General features: G+C 38.6%; 1 protein-coding gene across 13 annotated transcripts in view; it reads right to left on the bottom strand.

The window, feature by feature from the left end:
* Positions 1 to 1,090: 1,090 nt before the first annotated feature.
* MAGI2 (membrane associated guanylate kinase, WW and PDZ domain containing 2) overlaps positions 1,091 to 15,929 on the bottom strand; it is a 708,943-nt gene continuing 694,104 nt past the window's right edge. For 10 of the 13 annotated variants that reach the window (XM_014255224.2, XM_088054941.1, XM_005526021.3 and 7 more), the window contains one exon: positions 1,091 to 4,066. In XM_014255224.2, the coding sequence (XP_014110699.2) occupies positions 3,267 to 4,066 (800 nt within the window). In that variant the 3' untranslated portion in view covers positions 1,091 to 3,266. The remainder of the gene's footprint in view (positions 4,067 to 15,929) is intronic. The other 3 variants (XM_088054945.1, XM_088054946.1, XM_088054943.1) reach the window with 1 other exon arrangement.

The following is a 15,929-nucleotide window of genomic DNA, read 5'->3' on the forward strand; positions in this document are numbered from 1 at the left end:
GGTGTTTTTTGTCAAAACTCCTGCCCAAATGTACATTGGTGATCACAGGCTGGCAGGTTTACTTACACTGTTCCACTGCAGTTTGGAGCAGAGAATCTGCATCAAAGAATTGATGTAGCATAGGTATGAAAAAGAGATATTAAAAGGTGTCATAATAACAACAGTGCAATGCAAATGTTGTACTACTATGTTTAGAAGACAAAAGACATGTTACTAACAAAAGGTTAGACTGGATGAAGCCATATGGCTTCAGCACACTTCCCTGTGGTACCACTGGGTCTGAACCAGGCACACACCCAGATTTCCAACCATGAAAATAGTGGCTATTTAAGCAACATCAGTTTTTGAGTATTAAAGATGCTTCATATTTTCTATGTGTTTACTGTAATGCAAAATTATTTTATTAGTTCAGCTGGTTGAAATTTTCTCTGGGGAATATAAATCTGAAAAAACAAGATTCTGCAGTTGTCTCAGGCTGTATGAAGGCAAATTATCATTTTTTGAAGAAAATTATATTTTAAGGATATAGGGAGTACTTATATTTAAAAATTTCATATTTGTGTGAAAAATATTGCTTGTTTTCCAGGTAGACATCTTACAGTGTCTAGAGTCTATAAACCGATGATTTATTTTCCCTAACTGCAGGTAAGGAACATTTAATGATGAGTGGATTTGGTCCCAAAAGAAGCTGTCTGTTTACCAACATTTTTACACCATTATGATGTTTTTTGAGACTTTTTTTCTGTAAAATAAATTGAAAATGTAATTATGCCCCCTTCACAGAGCTTGTCAACAAAACCTTTCTAGGGCTAGTTATAACTGCTCAATATCTGAGGTAAATATGGGTTATGCTCAGGTTAATTCTGTATATGTGGTGTGCTCTCAGAAGTTGTTTCTCACTGCTGGGAGTCTGGCCACCCTGGTCCTGTGTCTCCTGGGGTTGGAAGGGGAATAAGAATTTAGGCTTCTCCAACTGGAAGAGGTTTTCCTGTGTCTGTGTCACCTCATAAACTTGATTGTTTCTCAGGGTAACGCTGAGGGCTGTTACTCAAAATTAACACAAACTGTATACAATTGAAAAAATGAAAGATTTTTGGATATATATTTTATTTGACAGTGGTTTAGAATATCATACAGTAAACAAGATTTCTGTAAAAGTTAATTTATCCATAGTGGTGCGTTTCATAAAAATAGTTGCTCACTTACAGCCTTTCTGTGACTATTAATACATGGAATTATATTTATAGAGATAGAGCTGTACAAGGTAAATTCACAGCTAACACTACACAGAAATATTATTTGGAATGGGGTTTAGATGATGTGCTGTCTTCACAGGTTATCAATTACAGCCGCATAAAGCAATTACTGCACAAGGAGTAGCTGTGAACTGTGCAAATTAGAGTTTATGCAAGCATAATCTCAACTGTTTTTCAGATTTCATTGTTTGCTTTCTTTATACATAAAAATAAGATACCGGGACGTGCATCTACACTACAGAAGCATTGTCCAAAATCAGATTCAATAAATTAATGGCAAATTATATTGGATTCTAGTTCAGGGGATAAAGATTTTTTTTTTCCATTAAATAAGAGTTTTATAAACAGCTACATGGATTTGTGCTTTTTTAGAAATTATAAATGGATTTTTCTTTCTAAAAAAAAATGTTTGAAAGCTGCAAAATCCTTGACTTGAGGCTTTTCAAATAATTGGACAGGAAGAAACATGTCTATAAATTTCTCAGTCCAGTGCAATGTTTGAGACATACATTAATGTGCTAATTTCTTGGAACAAAGCCAATCTCAATCTAGTTTTTCAGCAGAGCATGTGAGGAACTAAGATTGCTAGTGAACAATAATTTTAAATACAAATTTTTGACAGTACTTAGCTTTATGATTTTTTTTAATTACCAATGTATTATTGCCCAGGATTTTGTTTTAATTTTGACAGACGAATAAGCATATGCACATTTACACAGACACACACACATTTTGAAACAGGATTATGACTGGTTGACTGAACTCGGAGTTATTTCCTGTGAAGGCAGACTGGAATGTTTACCTGGCACTTAAGGCTTAAAATTCAAAACAGAGAAGCAAGAAAGATAAAAACAAAAAGAAAAAAAATGGAGATAGGGAAAAAAATGGTAAAATGGAAATCATTTTAAAAATGGAAAAATACTGAATTTACTGAATGAGGACACCAACAACTGTGTTTCAGAAAGCAGTCTAATTATTGTTGACGTGTGCCTGAAAGGCACCTGCTCTGCCAAACTGAGGGGATGAGAGATGAGAGTGTCCTAAGTAAATGTGGATAGGTATGAAACATAGCACTGTTGATAAGTGATGCTATCATCTTCTGCAGGAAGGAAAGGCCTTTCCTTAAGGAAACTGCAGCTTTTTCTCTGTAGCACTCTTCCTTTCGTTGCAAGGGCCTTGCAGATGCCTGGGGTTTGAGCCTGACCAATTGGTTTGTGTGCTACCTCGCAGGACTTGGGGAACCTGTAATAAATCACTTTTGATAATAATTTGCAAATACAACTCCACCTTAACTCCTTTCCAATGTACAGAAACATGGTTTGTTCACAAAAATGGCAGTAGAAATGGTATCACAGAAACTAATCCACTGGATTCCCCACTCCTCCCGTAGCGCCCAGTGAACTATGCTACAGGGTACCACGTGGACTATCCCAAAGCGTTAACAGTGGAGATGTGTCATGGGTGTACAGTTCCAAACGATGCTTTAAAGAAACCCTTTAACCCCTGTCTAGATATGTCGAGAACAATTTATTTACAACATTTTAGCTCCATGAAAAGATCCTCTCTCGGTTTCAGCTTGCTCCGTGCAGTTTTATTTAAGGCGATGTTCCAGTTTGTGATTGCTCTAACTTGTTCCAGTTTCTTGATATAAAGTTTGAATGAAATCCAAGTCCTTCATGCAGTGGGAAAAAAATGCTAAAGCTACACTGCACTATCCTTCTCTGATGTACTGTCCTTCATATTGTTTTGGTTTCTTCCATAGCTGCCAAAGTCCCTAAAATGGAACTGGGACTTTAGGGTCGATTTTAAATCTCTGTGTTGACTTTATGCTTTTGAACTTATTAGATACTGTGCACATTGTCATGGAATTACACACTAATGTTTTCATTCCTCAATGCTTTGTGTATATGTGTGATAGTTAAAATAAATTAAAACAAACCAATGTGAGACAAAAACTAAGAAGAATGTTCTGCGTCAGTTTGAGACAGTTAGAGGGCAACAGTCCCTTGCTTATCTGCTCATGGCAGAAGTACCAGACTTCAGGACACTCGGTAGCTTGTCTGAGCCAGGGATTTTCCACGGCCCTGGAGAGACCGTTGCCTTTCGAACTGCGGTGTTGGTGCTGCGAGTGCTAATGGAGTGGAGATGTCCCTTCCTGGGGAACTCGCTGGGTTTCCCATCAGGGTCCCTCTGGCTGTGGTCCATATCACTTCCAGGTGAGCCGCAGCGGTTGCTACTGTATGTCTTGGTAGCTCCTGTATCGATCTTGACATGGTCAGGTGCTGCAGCTGACTTCTTCTCACTGGTGTTTGTGGATCTGTGATCTTCTTTTTTGCTAAGAGATCCTCCTCTCTTGCTTTCTGGCTTCCTCAGCCTCCCAAACTGTTCATCACTGGTTCCAGCACACATGTGCTCTCTTGCACCAGCCTCGATCATAACGCTGTGTCCCACCACTTTGCTGTCTGAGGTGGGCCTGCCACCATCAGTGGTCTTATTTTTGCCTTCTGAATATCCTTTCCAAGAAGCCTCTTCGTGCTTTGACCTGTCTACCTTTTTAGGACTTGCTGACCTTTCTCTTTGTTCTCCTAACCTTTTCTTTTTGTGACCGTTCACCGAAAGCTCCTTTGGTTTCCTTACATCGTGTTCCCTCTTGATATCCCATGTTGGCTCTGGGCTTATCTGGTGAGAAGGGTCAGAGGGTGGGGCTATGTGTGATGAAGATAATGGTGAGATTATGTCGTCGAGGGAAAGAGCTACTTCCGGCAGACCTGGGGAGGTGGCAGAGGGAGCACTCCAGGAGTTTGGTTCGTCTGTTTTAACAACAAAGAGAAGAGAGTTAAGGGCGTAGCAGCACAGAGTGTATTGCACAGGCACATGTATTGGGAGCAACACTGATACCCGAACCATGTACCAGCCTTAAACCCCTCTGTTTCAGGTGAGGTGAAACTCCCTCAATTCTGGAAACCAGTAGGGAGAAAACCAAAAATAATTTCTCCACCAAAAAAAAATTAAAAAAAAAAAAGTACAGGAGACACAAGAACCACAAAGCTGTTAACTGCAAATGCTAGAAACCTTGGTCTTTTTTTAATACAGATTCTGCTTTCCTCTGCCTATGTTAAATTATTCTTAAAATAATAAAGGCACATGCTCATGAAATCAAATAGCTTCTTTTGTAGCTGTATAATGGATTTCTTAGCTGGGCAATATCAGTGCTGTCTCTGAGGACAAATGAGAAGGACTTTCTGCCATCTATTAAACATGTCCCTACAAGCATATAATAATTGACAAGAATTTGTAGCTTAGATAAGGTCATCATTGAATTCTGTCTCATATTTTTTCTGAACAGATATAGTATTGCAGTGTTTATGGCCCCACAATTCTTACAGGGTACTTACACAGCTCTGCCTTTATATCACAGTGTCAGCTGCTGAGTCTCCTGGTTGTGCATTTTGAATTTCTCCTGGTTACTTAGCCTCAACACAATATGGTTGGATTGTGCAGATCCTGTTTAATTTAGCTAAATAAATGTCTCCTTTGCTGATTCACGATGATTTTCCTAATCCAAACCAGAATATTCTGGGATGCCTTTCTCTTGCATATACATCCTCATTTCTTTTGATTAACCTTCTGGCAGAAAACAAATTCATCGTGATTAATGACAGCATGGCTCCTATTCTTACCCGTCTACTTAGAGGTTAGAGAAATCACTGAACTTGGCTAATGTCATTCCCTATTTAGCTCCATTGCCTGGCTTTGAACAGTATGAGGAATAATCTGTCAGAGATGAAGGACTGTCTCAGGAATCCATGGAAACGAGGTAGAACTTGTGGCGAGAGCTGCATATTTTATGGGGGAGAAAATGTAACCTTCTAGCTAAAAAACGAGTGTGGACTTCTTCAGGTCAGGACTAATATCTCTCAGTGATATCAACTGCCCTTTAAAAAAGTAACATGCATTTTTCTCAGTGCTATAGCTGCTTTCAAATTATCATGGAGATACACATTGTCTCGAAAAATGCAGTAGATTCTACTGCCCAGCCTGGGATATGCAGCTTGCTTGACTAAGACAGCACTGTTAAGTTAATAGCTGTATTGAGTGATTGCTGTCTTGCAGATAAAAATAGGAGAGACAATAGTGAGGTGGGTGACGTAAAGGGAGGGAGCAGCACAGTTAGCTGAGGAGCTATTTATTTTCCCAGATGGTGTTTGTCATATGCTTTTGCATAATGAGCATATGTGTGGAGAGGATTAGCATTTGAGAGGGGTAGAAAGTACAAGTTCTGTGTAAGACAAATAAACACTGAGCTGGGAATCTAAATGGGCTGAGGGTCTCAACTGAATTTAAAAAAAAAAGAAATCACACTTTCTTACCCTCCAGTTAAGGGTGACTAATGTACCATCTGCTCCCAGCTTGGCACTCTAGCAAGAAAAAATAAGAGGAAGACTCGTGCATGTAGAGTGATCAGCTCCTAGGAGCCTGCCTACAAAAAGCATTGACTTTGATGGGCTTGTTCTTTACTTTTGTTCTGCACCACCAGCCTGGTACAGGACCACAACATGTGCCTGATGGGGGAAGCACAGACCCCACCCTGGCTCTTCTTCAATCTGAAATCCAGGGGGTCTCATTGTATTTAATACTTGAGCCAGGAACTGTGTACAGAGTCCAAATCACTAAAACTATCCTGGGACTCAGCATAAAGCTGCCTATGTGCACCAGCAAGGTACCTGAGCCAACTCTGAAGAAGCCACCTTGAGCTTTGGAGAATTAAGTTTATACTTTTCATGGCATTGTCACTCCTACCCAGGGTAGAGGTGGTGCCAAGGGTTGGACCAACGTATTTGTCTGAACTACAATCTTCTTTCCTAGTTGTCCATGAGATGTTTTTCACAGTTTTTCAGTGGCAGTGAAGAGCAGTGGGCCATTATCCAATCTTGTGTTAGGCTGTGAGAAATAGCCTGTTACTTTGGGTAGTATCAGCTGCACACCAGTAAAAACACCAAACAGCCGGGAGCAGCAAGATGCTTTTGGGTAACAAGACTGCCGCTGTGGAAAATGTACCGCTATGCTCAAATCAGCTGTTTCTCCTCCAGGAGGACAAACCAGGGGGGCACCATTCAAAATCAAGGTAGCAAACACATCTTGTGGCTCCTCTGAGGCACAAAGGATAATATGATACCAGTTATTTGTGGGATGCTCTGGAGAGGAGACCTGGGGGTTAGTGGCCTACTGCTTTATTCCCTGGAGATGACAAAATTTCTCCTACTTTATTTTTTAAAGGGGATGAAAAAACAACCAAATGTTGTAGTGAGGAATGATGATGGATTAGAATATACTTCAACAAAAGTGAATCAGCCTATCTCTTACATATACTGATACATAAGTATAGGTGTCTATAAACTGGCACATGCCATATTATATGCATTACTGGATTTTATCTCTTCCCCAGAAAACCCTAAGTAAAAAACAACTTGACCAACTAAGCAAGAAAACATGTAGCCACAGCTTTTTAAGTTTGGCTGTGGGACAATCCCAGGTGGGTCACTGGCTGTACTATGTTCAAAATACTTCCTGGGAAGACACCTATATATAGGTTGTGTTTCCAGTGGTTATGGAACAATGGTGCCATGTAATAAAACTATCATTTATATTTTTTGGCAATATAACACTTGCAAGTAAGAAGAAAATTACTTTCTTTTAGGTTTAAGTACCATCAGTCTGTGACAGCCAAACCCAGCCTAAGCTGCTTTTCTTTTGAATGAAATGACATTATATAGAAAGTTGTCCTCAGCCTTGGTAGACATTAATGTCAATAAGCCATTGTTGCAATATGTCACTGGCTAGTGAGGAGAATACTCATGTGAGGGTATTGTAGGAAACTTCCCTCTAATGTCTGAACATCATGGAAAAATACAAAAATTACTAGAGTAGAGCAAAGTGCAGGAATGTAAGTAATTTGTTGCTCAGAAGAAAAACCTTTTAAAGAGCTGTGTTCAAGATGTAAGGGCTCATTTGGACTTGTTCAACCAGCACTAAAATGATTGCTACTCCATAACAAATATAAACAGGAGAAAAATATAAAATTTTATCCTGCAGAGCAGTTAAACTAGTAATTTATTTTCATGATTATACTCAGTTTCTAGCTACCTTTTTGAGAGAGTTATTAATATTTCTGAATATTATTTTTCTGTTGGTCTAAGGCTTTTTATAAAATCTTTATGTTAATTGGGAACATAACCTACTTTTACTGTCTGTTATTCTATATCTCAAAGCATTTTGTAAACATAATAAACCAGAGACAGAGCACTGGTTTTACTTTTTTCTTCCTTCACCTCTGGGAGGAACTGTAAGCAGTATTTGTTTAACAGAGCATGAACTACTAATGCCCAAACAACTTGCAAGCAGAAGAGAAGAATATTGCACTCAATTGCAACTGCTGGAGAGATTTAGGAACAGTATAGTTTTAAACTTGCTTCTGACTTTGTGACCACTGATAAAATCCTTACTGTGAGAGAAATTGCTTTTCAAAAGTATACCTCTCACTGAACACTAATAGATGCCTGCCTTCCTTCTTTGAAGGGTGAAAATCTCCCTTGACCTACTAATTTAGACAAGACAAATGAGCTGGGAGCAGCACTATAATCTGTCACCGTGATGGCATTACATTTGGTGTAATTTAGTAGGTGTTTACTGGGTGGCTTTTAGTTTCCACAAGTTACTGTGCCACAAGTTGGTGGCACATCTCCATGGGATGTATAAGAATTACTCACCTACGACTGGCTTCACTCACTCACAGGCAAAGGAGTAAATTGTTAACTGAGTAAGAGCCACCACAGACACAGGATCTTCAGTGTGGGAGGACAAGTGGGAGATGAACACAGCCATTTTAGGGGAAGAGTGACACAGGGAAAACATCAGGAGCAGAAGTGTTCTGTTTAAAGGTTTTTTTATTTGATGTAGAGCTGCCACATACATGAATTGTTTGTTTTGGTCTGTCAGCTCTCACACATTCAATGGAGTGGAAATGAGGATACTACTCTCATGAGTCTATTTGATGCTGTCTTAACTGTTCTACCTGGATCCAGTGCTTTCTGATGGCTGAACCGTGAGAAAAAGAACCCTGGCTTTAGTCCTAATAGAGAGGTGAGCTCTGTCCATGGACCTCTGATTTGTGGCTAGGTTCTCCCTTAGGATCAAAATATTTTAGGTAATTGTTTAGTAATTTAAGAAGGACATGTGATTTTTCATCAGATATAATTATCCATAAAGTACTAATATTAATATTTTGAATATTTAGTAGTAAGAGTAGAAATTACATCACATTTTATTACTTAAGTACAATAAAATCTCAAGGCCTTTTTAATTTTGAAATTATATTAATAATATACAATATATTAAAGCTTTGAACACTTTCATTAGTCTGAATGAAGTGTTTTCTGAAATGTCTAAGCAGCTGTTCTCATATCTTCCCAGAATTATTTTCCTAGGGAATCAAAGAGGGTTTGATTGAATAAAAAATATGTGTTTTATTCTTCCCCCCATCTTTTTGTCTGAAATTATGTATTGCCAGGAGGTGGCAAGCAGTTCTTACAGATGCTGCTAATAACAAAAATGAGACAAACTGTCCCCTGGTGAGTATCCACTTATGTTGGCAGTGCTACACCCGGAATGCATTTGGGTCTTTCTCATTATAGCTTGACATGTCTTTGATGTTCCTGATTGCATTGGTCTCCTGAAGCTTTTCTTTAATGCTCTCTAAGGAGGGATATTTCAGAATATATAAAAAATCTTTAATCTTTTATCCTGACACTTCCACAGTCCAAACACACAGCACCCTTTGTCTCCTGAAATAAATGGTTCTCTTAAGATTTCATGGTTAGAAAAGCTCTTGGTACTTTCTGTTCAACTATCAGCCTTATGGAAATGTGACACAATCTGCCACCCTTTCCTCCAGCCTCTCCCAGGAAGTGAGTGGCAATGGGCTCTGCCCCCACCTTACATCCTGCCTGAACTTCTAGCTATAAATTGTAATTCCTGTTAATTATTCAATGTGCTATGCAAATGTTTTCTCACAAATTGCCCTTTTCTTGGCTTAAAATTACACTTTGCTTGTCTCCCCTTCCGCTGAACTTATCCACATTCAGATCCCTGAATACCAGTAGCCCTGGAAGAAAACACCAATGGGTTTAGGCACCTTCTGCTATGATATGGTGTTTCATTAGGTCAGTCACTGTGGGCACATCCAGGTGGGATAAACCTTCCATCAATACTACTGCTCTTATGCTTCACAAAGGTAAGATGGTAGCGTGATATGGGTGTAAAATATTAATTCTATGTATAGGAATTAGATACATGCCATATACATTTATCAAAATAAACCCAGATTGTACTCGGTTATTTTAGTATATGAACTAATCCTTTCTCACACATGCAGTTGAGTATTTTGAAGTCTTGTTTCTGATATAATGAAAGCCTAATCTAATTATTTAATATCACAATGTAGCCATATTTATTATACCACTTGCCTGCTCGTACTCAGCAATGTCATGGTGACTGAATGTTTAGATTACCTTATAAATATAACTTTAAATGTAGCCTTGCTCAAGAGTGGAATCTTTCTACTTTTTAGTAATTAGTTTTTTTGGCTCCACAAACTTTTTCCAAAGTTTGAGGATGGTTGCTCACGGTAATCAGAGTTAGTTTACAAATCACAAACATGCATCTGAGTCCTGACAGCTTTCACTTCTAAATTTTGTGCTTGGCATTTTCAAAAGAGCAGAATGACCCATTAAAAAGGACTGATATTTGGTGTATGAAACAATGCCAGACCTAGTTTTTCTGTCCCCAAAGTCAGTGTGCATTTTTGGTTTTGTCACTGGCCTAATACTAGAAAAGGTGGCCACTATTCCTATTACATGGAGCTATTGGTGGCATGGCTTCTGCAGATGTTCACAGGAACAAGAGGTATGAATGTAAGTGTAGTGTAAGTGATGAATATTTCTATCTCCTCTGGACACTCGAAATGTTTAATTTTATATCCAAAAAATTCAGCCACTGACCTATTCCAACACTGGGAAGCACAACTCTATATCCTGCTTGTCTCAGGTCTTAGTGCCACCGATACTCAGACTTCTTTACCCTACTTCTTTTCATGTTCCTGGTCATTACTGATGATCAACTGTTTAGTTCCTTTGGGCTCATTATATCCATCTTCCATTGTATACTTTACCTAGATATTAAATGGAAGATGCCCTAAATATTTTTGCAGCAGACACAGTGTTCATAAAGTTTTTGCAAGAGCCATTTAATGAGACTTTGAATGATCTCATCTCAGGTAAAATTCACTTTCATCACCTTTTCTGTACTCTGCTTAGAGGTTTGTTAGAGAAGTGCTTTCATGTTCAGAGATCTAATTTTAGAATTATTGCAACACTTCAGAAAGAGCAGATTGTTAGTTATGCTTGGAAGACCAAGTCTACAGAAGCTCAGGAGATGATCTTACTTGGCATTGGAGCTAAGGGAACAGAGAAAAAGGGAAAATTTAAACTTTGGTAAGAGAGGGCAAAACTTTATACTGCAAGGAAAAAAGTTTAAAAATTCTTTAGAAAAATGGTGAATGTTTTCTTGAAAAAAGAAAGCCACACACATTGATTTGTGTTTGCTTTAATCTGTAGCAAGCACTATGGATAAAAGCGCTTTTCACTTTTTTATGTAATGTAGTCTTTAAGTATGGCTAAAAAAGAAACATGGGAAGCAATTGATCTCACTTGGAGGGTTCCTATTATTATTCTGCACTGGTTTTGATCCTACATTATTATAACCAGGGCATCATCAGTAAATCCCTTTCCCTGAGTTGGTTCTTTAATTATGGCACTGTTTCACCAGTATTTTACTGTCCTTACCACTTGAGATAATAATTTAATTGCCTTGCAGAGTCAGAGGGAGAGGTGTCTCAGAAGATCTCTGGAAATAGATGTCTGTTCTTCTGTTGAACATGTACACAACCAATGCTGGGGAGTTCCTTACAGGAAACCCTTTGGAGGCTGTGGATCAAAGCTGAGTGGATGAGCACAGAGATTTACACCCATCACCCCATATCAGGTCCTTTTTAGAAAACACAGGCTACTGCAAGTAAGTGCCCTGACACCTTTCAGCTGACACAGGAGATAACTAATGAATTCAGAAACACTCAGACTTTCTGCCATGGAGAGCAGGTGGCCTGGATTGTCTGGGATGATCCTGGGGTGCTGCTTTAGCCCTTTCTTGGTTACTCTGCCACTGTTCACCCCTTAAATATAAATTGCATCCATAAACAATTCACTGTGATTTTGTAATAGTGCCTAAGCTCTGCATCATTTGGCTTTCTACAGCATCACTCTAACCTTACAACAGGGTTGAGACTTTGACACTGCCCTTACAACTGCAAGAATAAAAAAGGGTAATTTTTCTATGCAGAAAAAAGCTATCCAAAGCACAGGATGGGAGAGGGGAAAAAATAAGGAGCCACACCTATAAGAAGGTTGTATTTTAGAAACAGGTAAATTAATGTAGTAAATCAGTTTACTAATTTACTGTAATAGTCTTCTGGCTGTAAATCTTAAGGCCAGATGGTTATGGGTACACAGTTTACCTCTCATTCCAACACCCAGTTTAGATTATTCCATAGATATGATTCTAATAAACAGTCCTATAAACTAAATATTCAAATCATTGTGATCATCAGTCTGAGCAAACTTGGTGTGCAAGACAGAAATGCTGATGGTTAATGACTCAAACAATTGTCCATCTGCAAAAGCAACAGGTGCTTTGCTGAGGATGTGCAAGGTCACAGCCCAGGAGCAGAGCAGGTGGGCACAAATGTTTGTTTAGGGACAAGCTGGATTTTGAGCCAGATAAGAGAAGAAGCTGATAAGAAGCAGATCCTGTGAGGTGGGGTAATACTTTTTGTCATGCCAATGTCCTCCCTTACACAACTGGCTCAACTGTAAAACCCTTCTAGGGAAAGTATCAGGACATTCAAATTATTCATCCCTTCTGATGGGGCATAACTGGCTCAACTACAATGATGTGAGAGACAGCTGTCATGCCTTAGAACCAAGCTTCCTTCCTCCCTTCCTCCCTTCCTCCCTTCCTCCCTCATTTTCTTAAGTGATATTTTTATGCTTTTACACTGATATATTACTATAGGTAAAATAATAAAAATGGCTACATACCTGCTTTTAATTTCAACCAAATTGTTCTAAAATAAACCCTGTATCTATTTATATTTATATACATATATATATTTATAAATACTGATCATTCAGTGTTCCTTCACGCTAATCCCCCCAAGGGATCTATTAACAAGCACTGCAGTTACCCTTGCCTCCAGGGACAGGTTGTAACACTTGGTAAATTAGATTTTTCCTTGAATCAGCTTAATCCATCTGCATAAATGTTGCAGGATTACTAAGACTGAAAGAGCTGAAGTGAAGAGCAGCAGCCTGCATGGGGCTTTTACCCTTCACAGGAAGCTCCTCACTCCTATGTCAATGTTGTATCAAAGTCTGCGGACAGCTTAAGTACCAGTCTTGAGTGATGCTGCTCCAGCCACACATTATCAATCAATAGGTCCTCCAGGTGGTTTGGTGCCCTTTTTGAAGTGCTGAGCATCTCACATATTTATCAGATCAGAGCTACTCAGGCAATGCTCATCCTGTCAACAAAGAAGGTTTTATTTTTTTCTGTGTGGTCAGGCAGCAGAGTAGAACTGGAGAAACCTCAGCAGTTCTCTCTCACAGCCCTGTTGGAACTGGAAAAACTACACAGGAAGTTACTGTATAATTAAAGAAGATAATGACTTTCAAATTAGTTTTTATTAATAGAATTAAGCCACATTAAGTCATAAAAGGTGTTCATAAATATGTTAATAAAATGTGTGGTATTAATGAAAAACATTCTGCAGAGACTGAATAATTTAAGAGTTGGATATTACACACATAATTAAAGTTAAATATTAAAATTATTAATTATCACAGCTAAAATGGGCATTAACAGCAGGCATTGCATTCAGTCAGGTCAACAAATAGCTGTCATTATTAAAAGCATGTAGATAATAAATAAAATTTACTTAATATGTGAGGAATTCAGAGCATTTTAACTGTGTATGACATGATCCTAGAAAGTTGTTTCTGATGGGCACTGGGATCCTCACTCTACAAGTGAGAGCAGGATCTTAAGCAAAACACTAGGTTTGAACTCAGTCACAAAGCTCATGAATAAGTCCTGTTCTGCTTAGGGTGGAAGCTGCAGAAGCAGTTTAGTGTCTCTTCAGAAAACTTTTCCGACTGGAGACCTTTAGGCAATGAAGACACAGAGCTGACTCTGGGACCACACCTGCTGTCAGGGCTGTTGTGGTACCTGATATCTTTGGAATGCTGAGACAAATTTATCTGAAAACTCCATCATGAGATGGAAGTGCATGAACAAATGAATTTTACATTTTAATATTCAGTTCCTAATAAGTAAACACAAATCACATGTTAGGCATTGGTTGGAGAGTCACAGTTACCTCATACTGTCAAAGTAAAAAACCAAAAACCCACATTTCATTTTCTGGGTTTTTTTTCTCCCCAAGCTAGTAATACGAAGCTCTAAGAAATCTGACAGAAGCCATGACCTCTGCTAACCTTTCCCCGTGGTTGGGCCACAAAGCATCAGCCAGGAGTTGCACCATGGAATGGTGGAGCAAGGACAGAGGCAGGACCTGCAAGTCCCTCTAAGGACAGAGCTTGTCTTTGCCTCCCTGGTGGTTGGAATAACAGATTTTTGTGTCACTCCCTGCGTGATCATTTACACTCATCATATTTCTGATGTCAATGAGGAGAGATCATGAGAAGCCTTGTTAATTTAATCTTGGGTATCACAGAGTTAGGGCACTGGCAAAGCTCTTTGACACAGGGATTGGGTGATACAAGAATATTCCTGTGTGCCTTCACAGTGTTCCCTTTGGAACAGTGGCAAGGACACCATCACAGACACGTTGGGAAGATAACAGAGTAAGAACAAGGTGCAGTGATGCAGTCTTGCTATTAATTGGGTTCTGTGGCAAATGAAAGGGACTGAGATGAGCAGCAGGAGAGGGATTTTCTGGGATATTACACTGCAACAGCAGAAGACTGGACTTAGTCCCAGGGCAAACTGCAGAGACACGGTAATTTTTACTGAATTCCTATTTTACCTATTTATATGCATTACACGAGGAAAGGAAAAACTGATGTTGTGGAGACAAAGGTATGGCTGTGCTCTCTCAGGTCTTGTATTTTGGATGCTTATCTTCCAGTATTGTCAACTGAATTGAAATACAGGGAGCTGTGAAAATAAATGTTAGAAAAAGATTTGTGGGTGTGGCTTGCCCCTTCTTTGGGAAGTCTGCTTGCCAGTTTATGTGAACCAAAACAGGGATAATATTTATGCATCTGTAGTTTTGCTGTAATTATCTACACTTTACACCACATTAGTAAATCTACTCCAGAATACTGTATTAGAATAATTAAGCTTTAATTATAAGAGAACTTGCTCAACAACCTTATTAATAAATCTTTGCTCAGATGTGGGGGGACACTACCAATTTTGGCATGTATTAGCAAGGCTCTGCTTTAGTAATAATATTGAGTAGTCAACTAGGAATTTTAATCTTTAAAGTGCTTCTCAAGCATTAAATAATTAATCTCCATAGCACTCCCATGAGATAGGTAAGTAAATATTACTGTCCCTGTTATACAGATGGGGGAAGCCTGGGTTAGACTATTCAACTAGACTGGCCTGAATCCACTGGGAGTGTAATTACCAAAACAATGTTTAGGACTCACTATTTTTGCATTTAAAAAGTGAGGAAAAGTTATTGCCCTCCTGGAAGCTCAAAGTCATTGCCACAGACTCAAAGTGTCATGCCATGTATCCCTGTTTCTTTCAAGGCCATGTTTTCTACTTTTATATCAAGGGATAAAAGGTCTGCATATCTTTTGAAATAGAAATTTGCTATAAGACAGAAATAACTATATGCACCCACTTATACATACACATCCACTGTTATTTAATAGAAGGATGTTCTACTTTTCTGCCAGCTGCTACATATTTATTAAATACTAAAGACATGTTTGTAAAACAGGTTTTAATATTCAATTTTGCCCTTGAATAGTTTTTACCCATAGCAATAAAACATTCTAGAACCTTTGGGAACCCATATTCAAATTGCCTGATGGTTTTAGACTAATTTTATTAACCAGTATATTGGTTCATTTAGTTAGTTGGTTTTTTTTCTTTTTTTTTTTTTTTTCTTTTTACACACCACAGGTTCCTGAAATTAAGTTGGTATTACTAGAAATAAGAAGATGGTATTGGAAATGCAGCAGGAATACGAATGAATGTTTGCAGTTCCAGCAAGGTGGTCACAGGCAGAAAGGGCACTTTTCCAAAATGACTATTGATTTTTCCACTCACATCAGATAAATGATATATAGGGCAGTTCAAGTTTCAAACAGCACCCAACCTTAGCTCTGGAGATTTACAAAATGAGCATTAAAAAAGGATGAACTGGATTATCTGATCACTACTCTGAACAGATAGGAGTATCTGGCTTCAAAGTATAGGCCAAGATGCTTTAGCCATTTATTAGACAAATGTAAAAGCTCCAGA

This window comes from Pseudopodoces humilis, chromosome 5, assembly GCF_049639895.1.
Source record: "Pseudopodoces humilis isolate 2021_Gansu_Grassland_sample_001 chromosome 5, ASM4963989v1, whole genome shotgun sequence".
Classification (NCBI taxonomy): Eukaryota; Metazoa; Chordata; class Aves; order Passeriformes; family Paridae; genus Pseudopodoces; species Pseudopodoces humilis.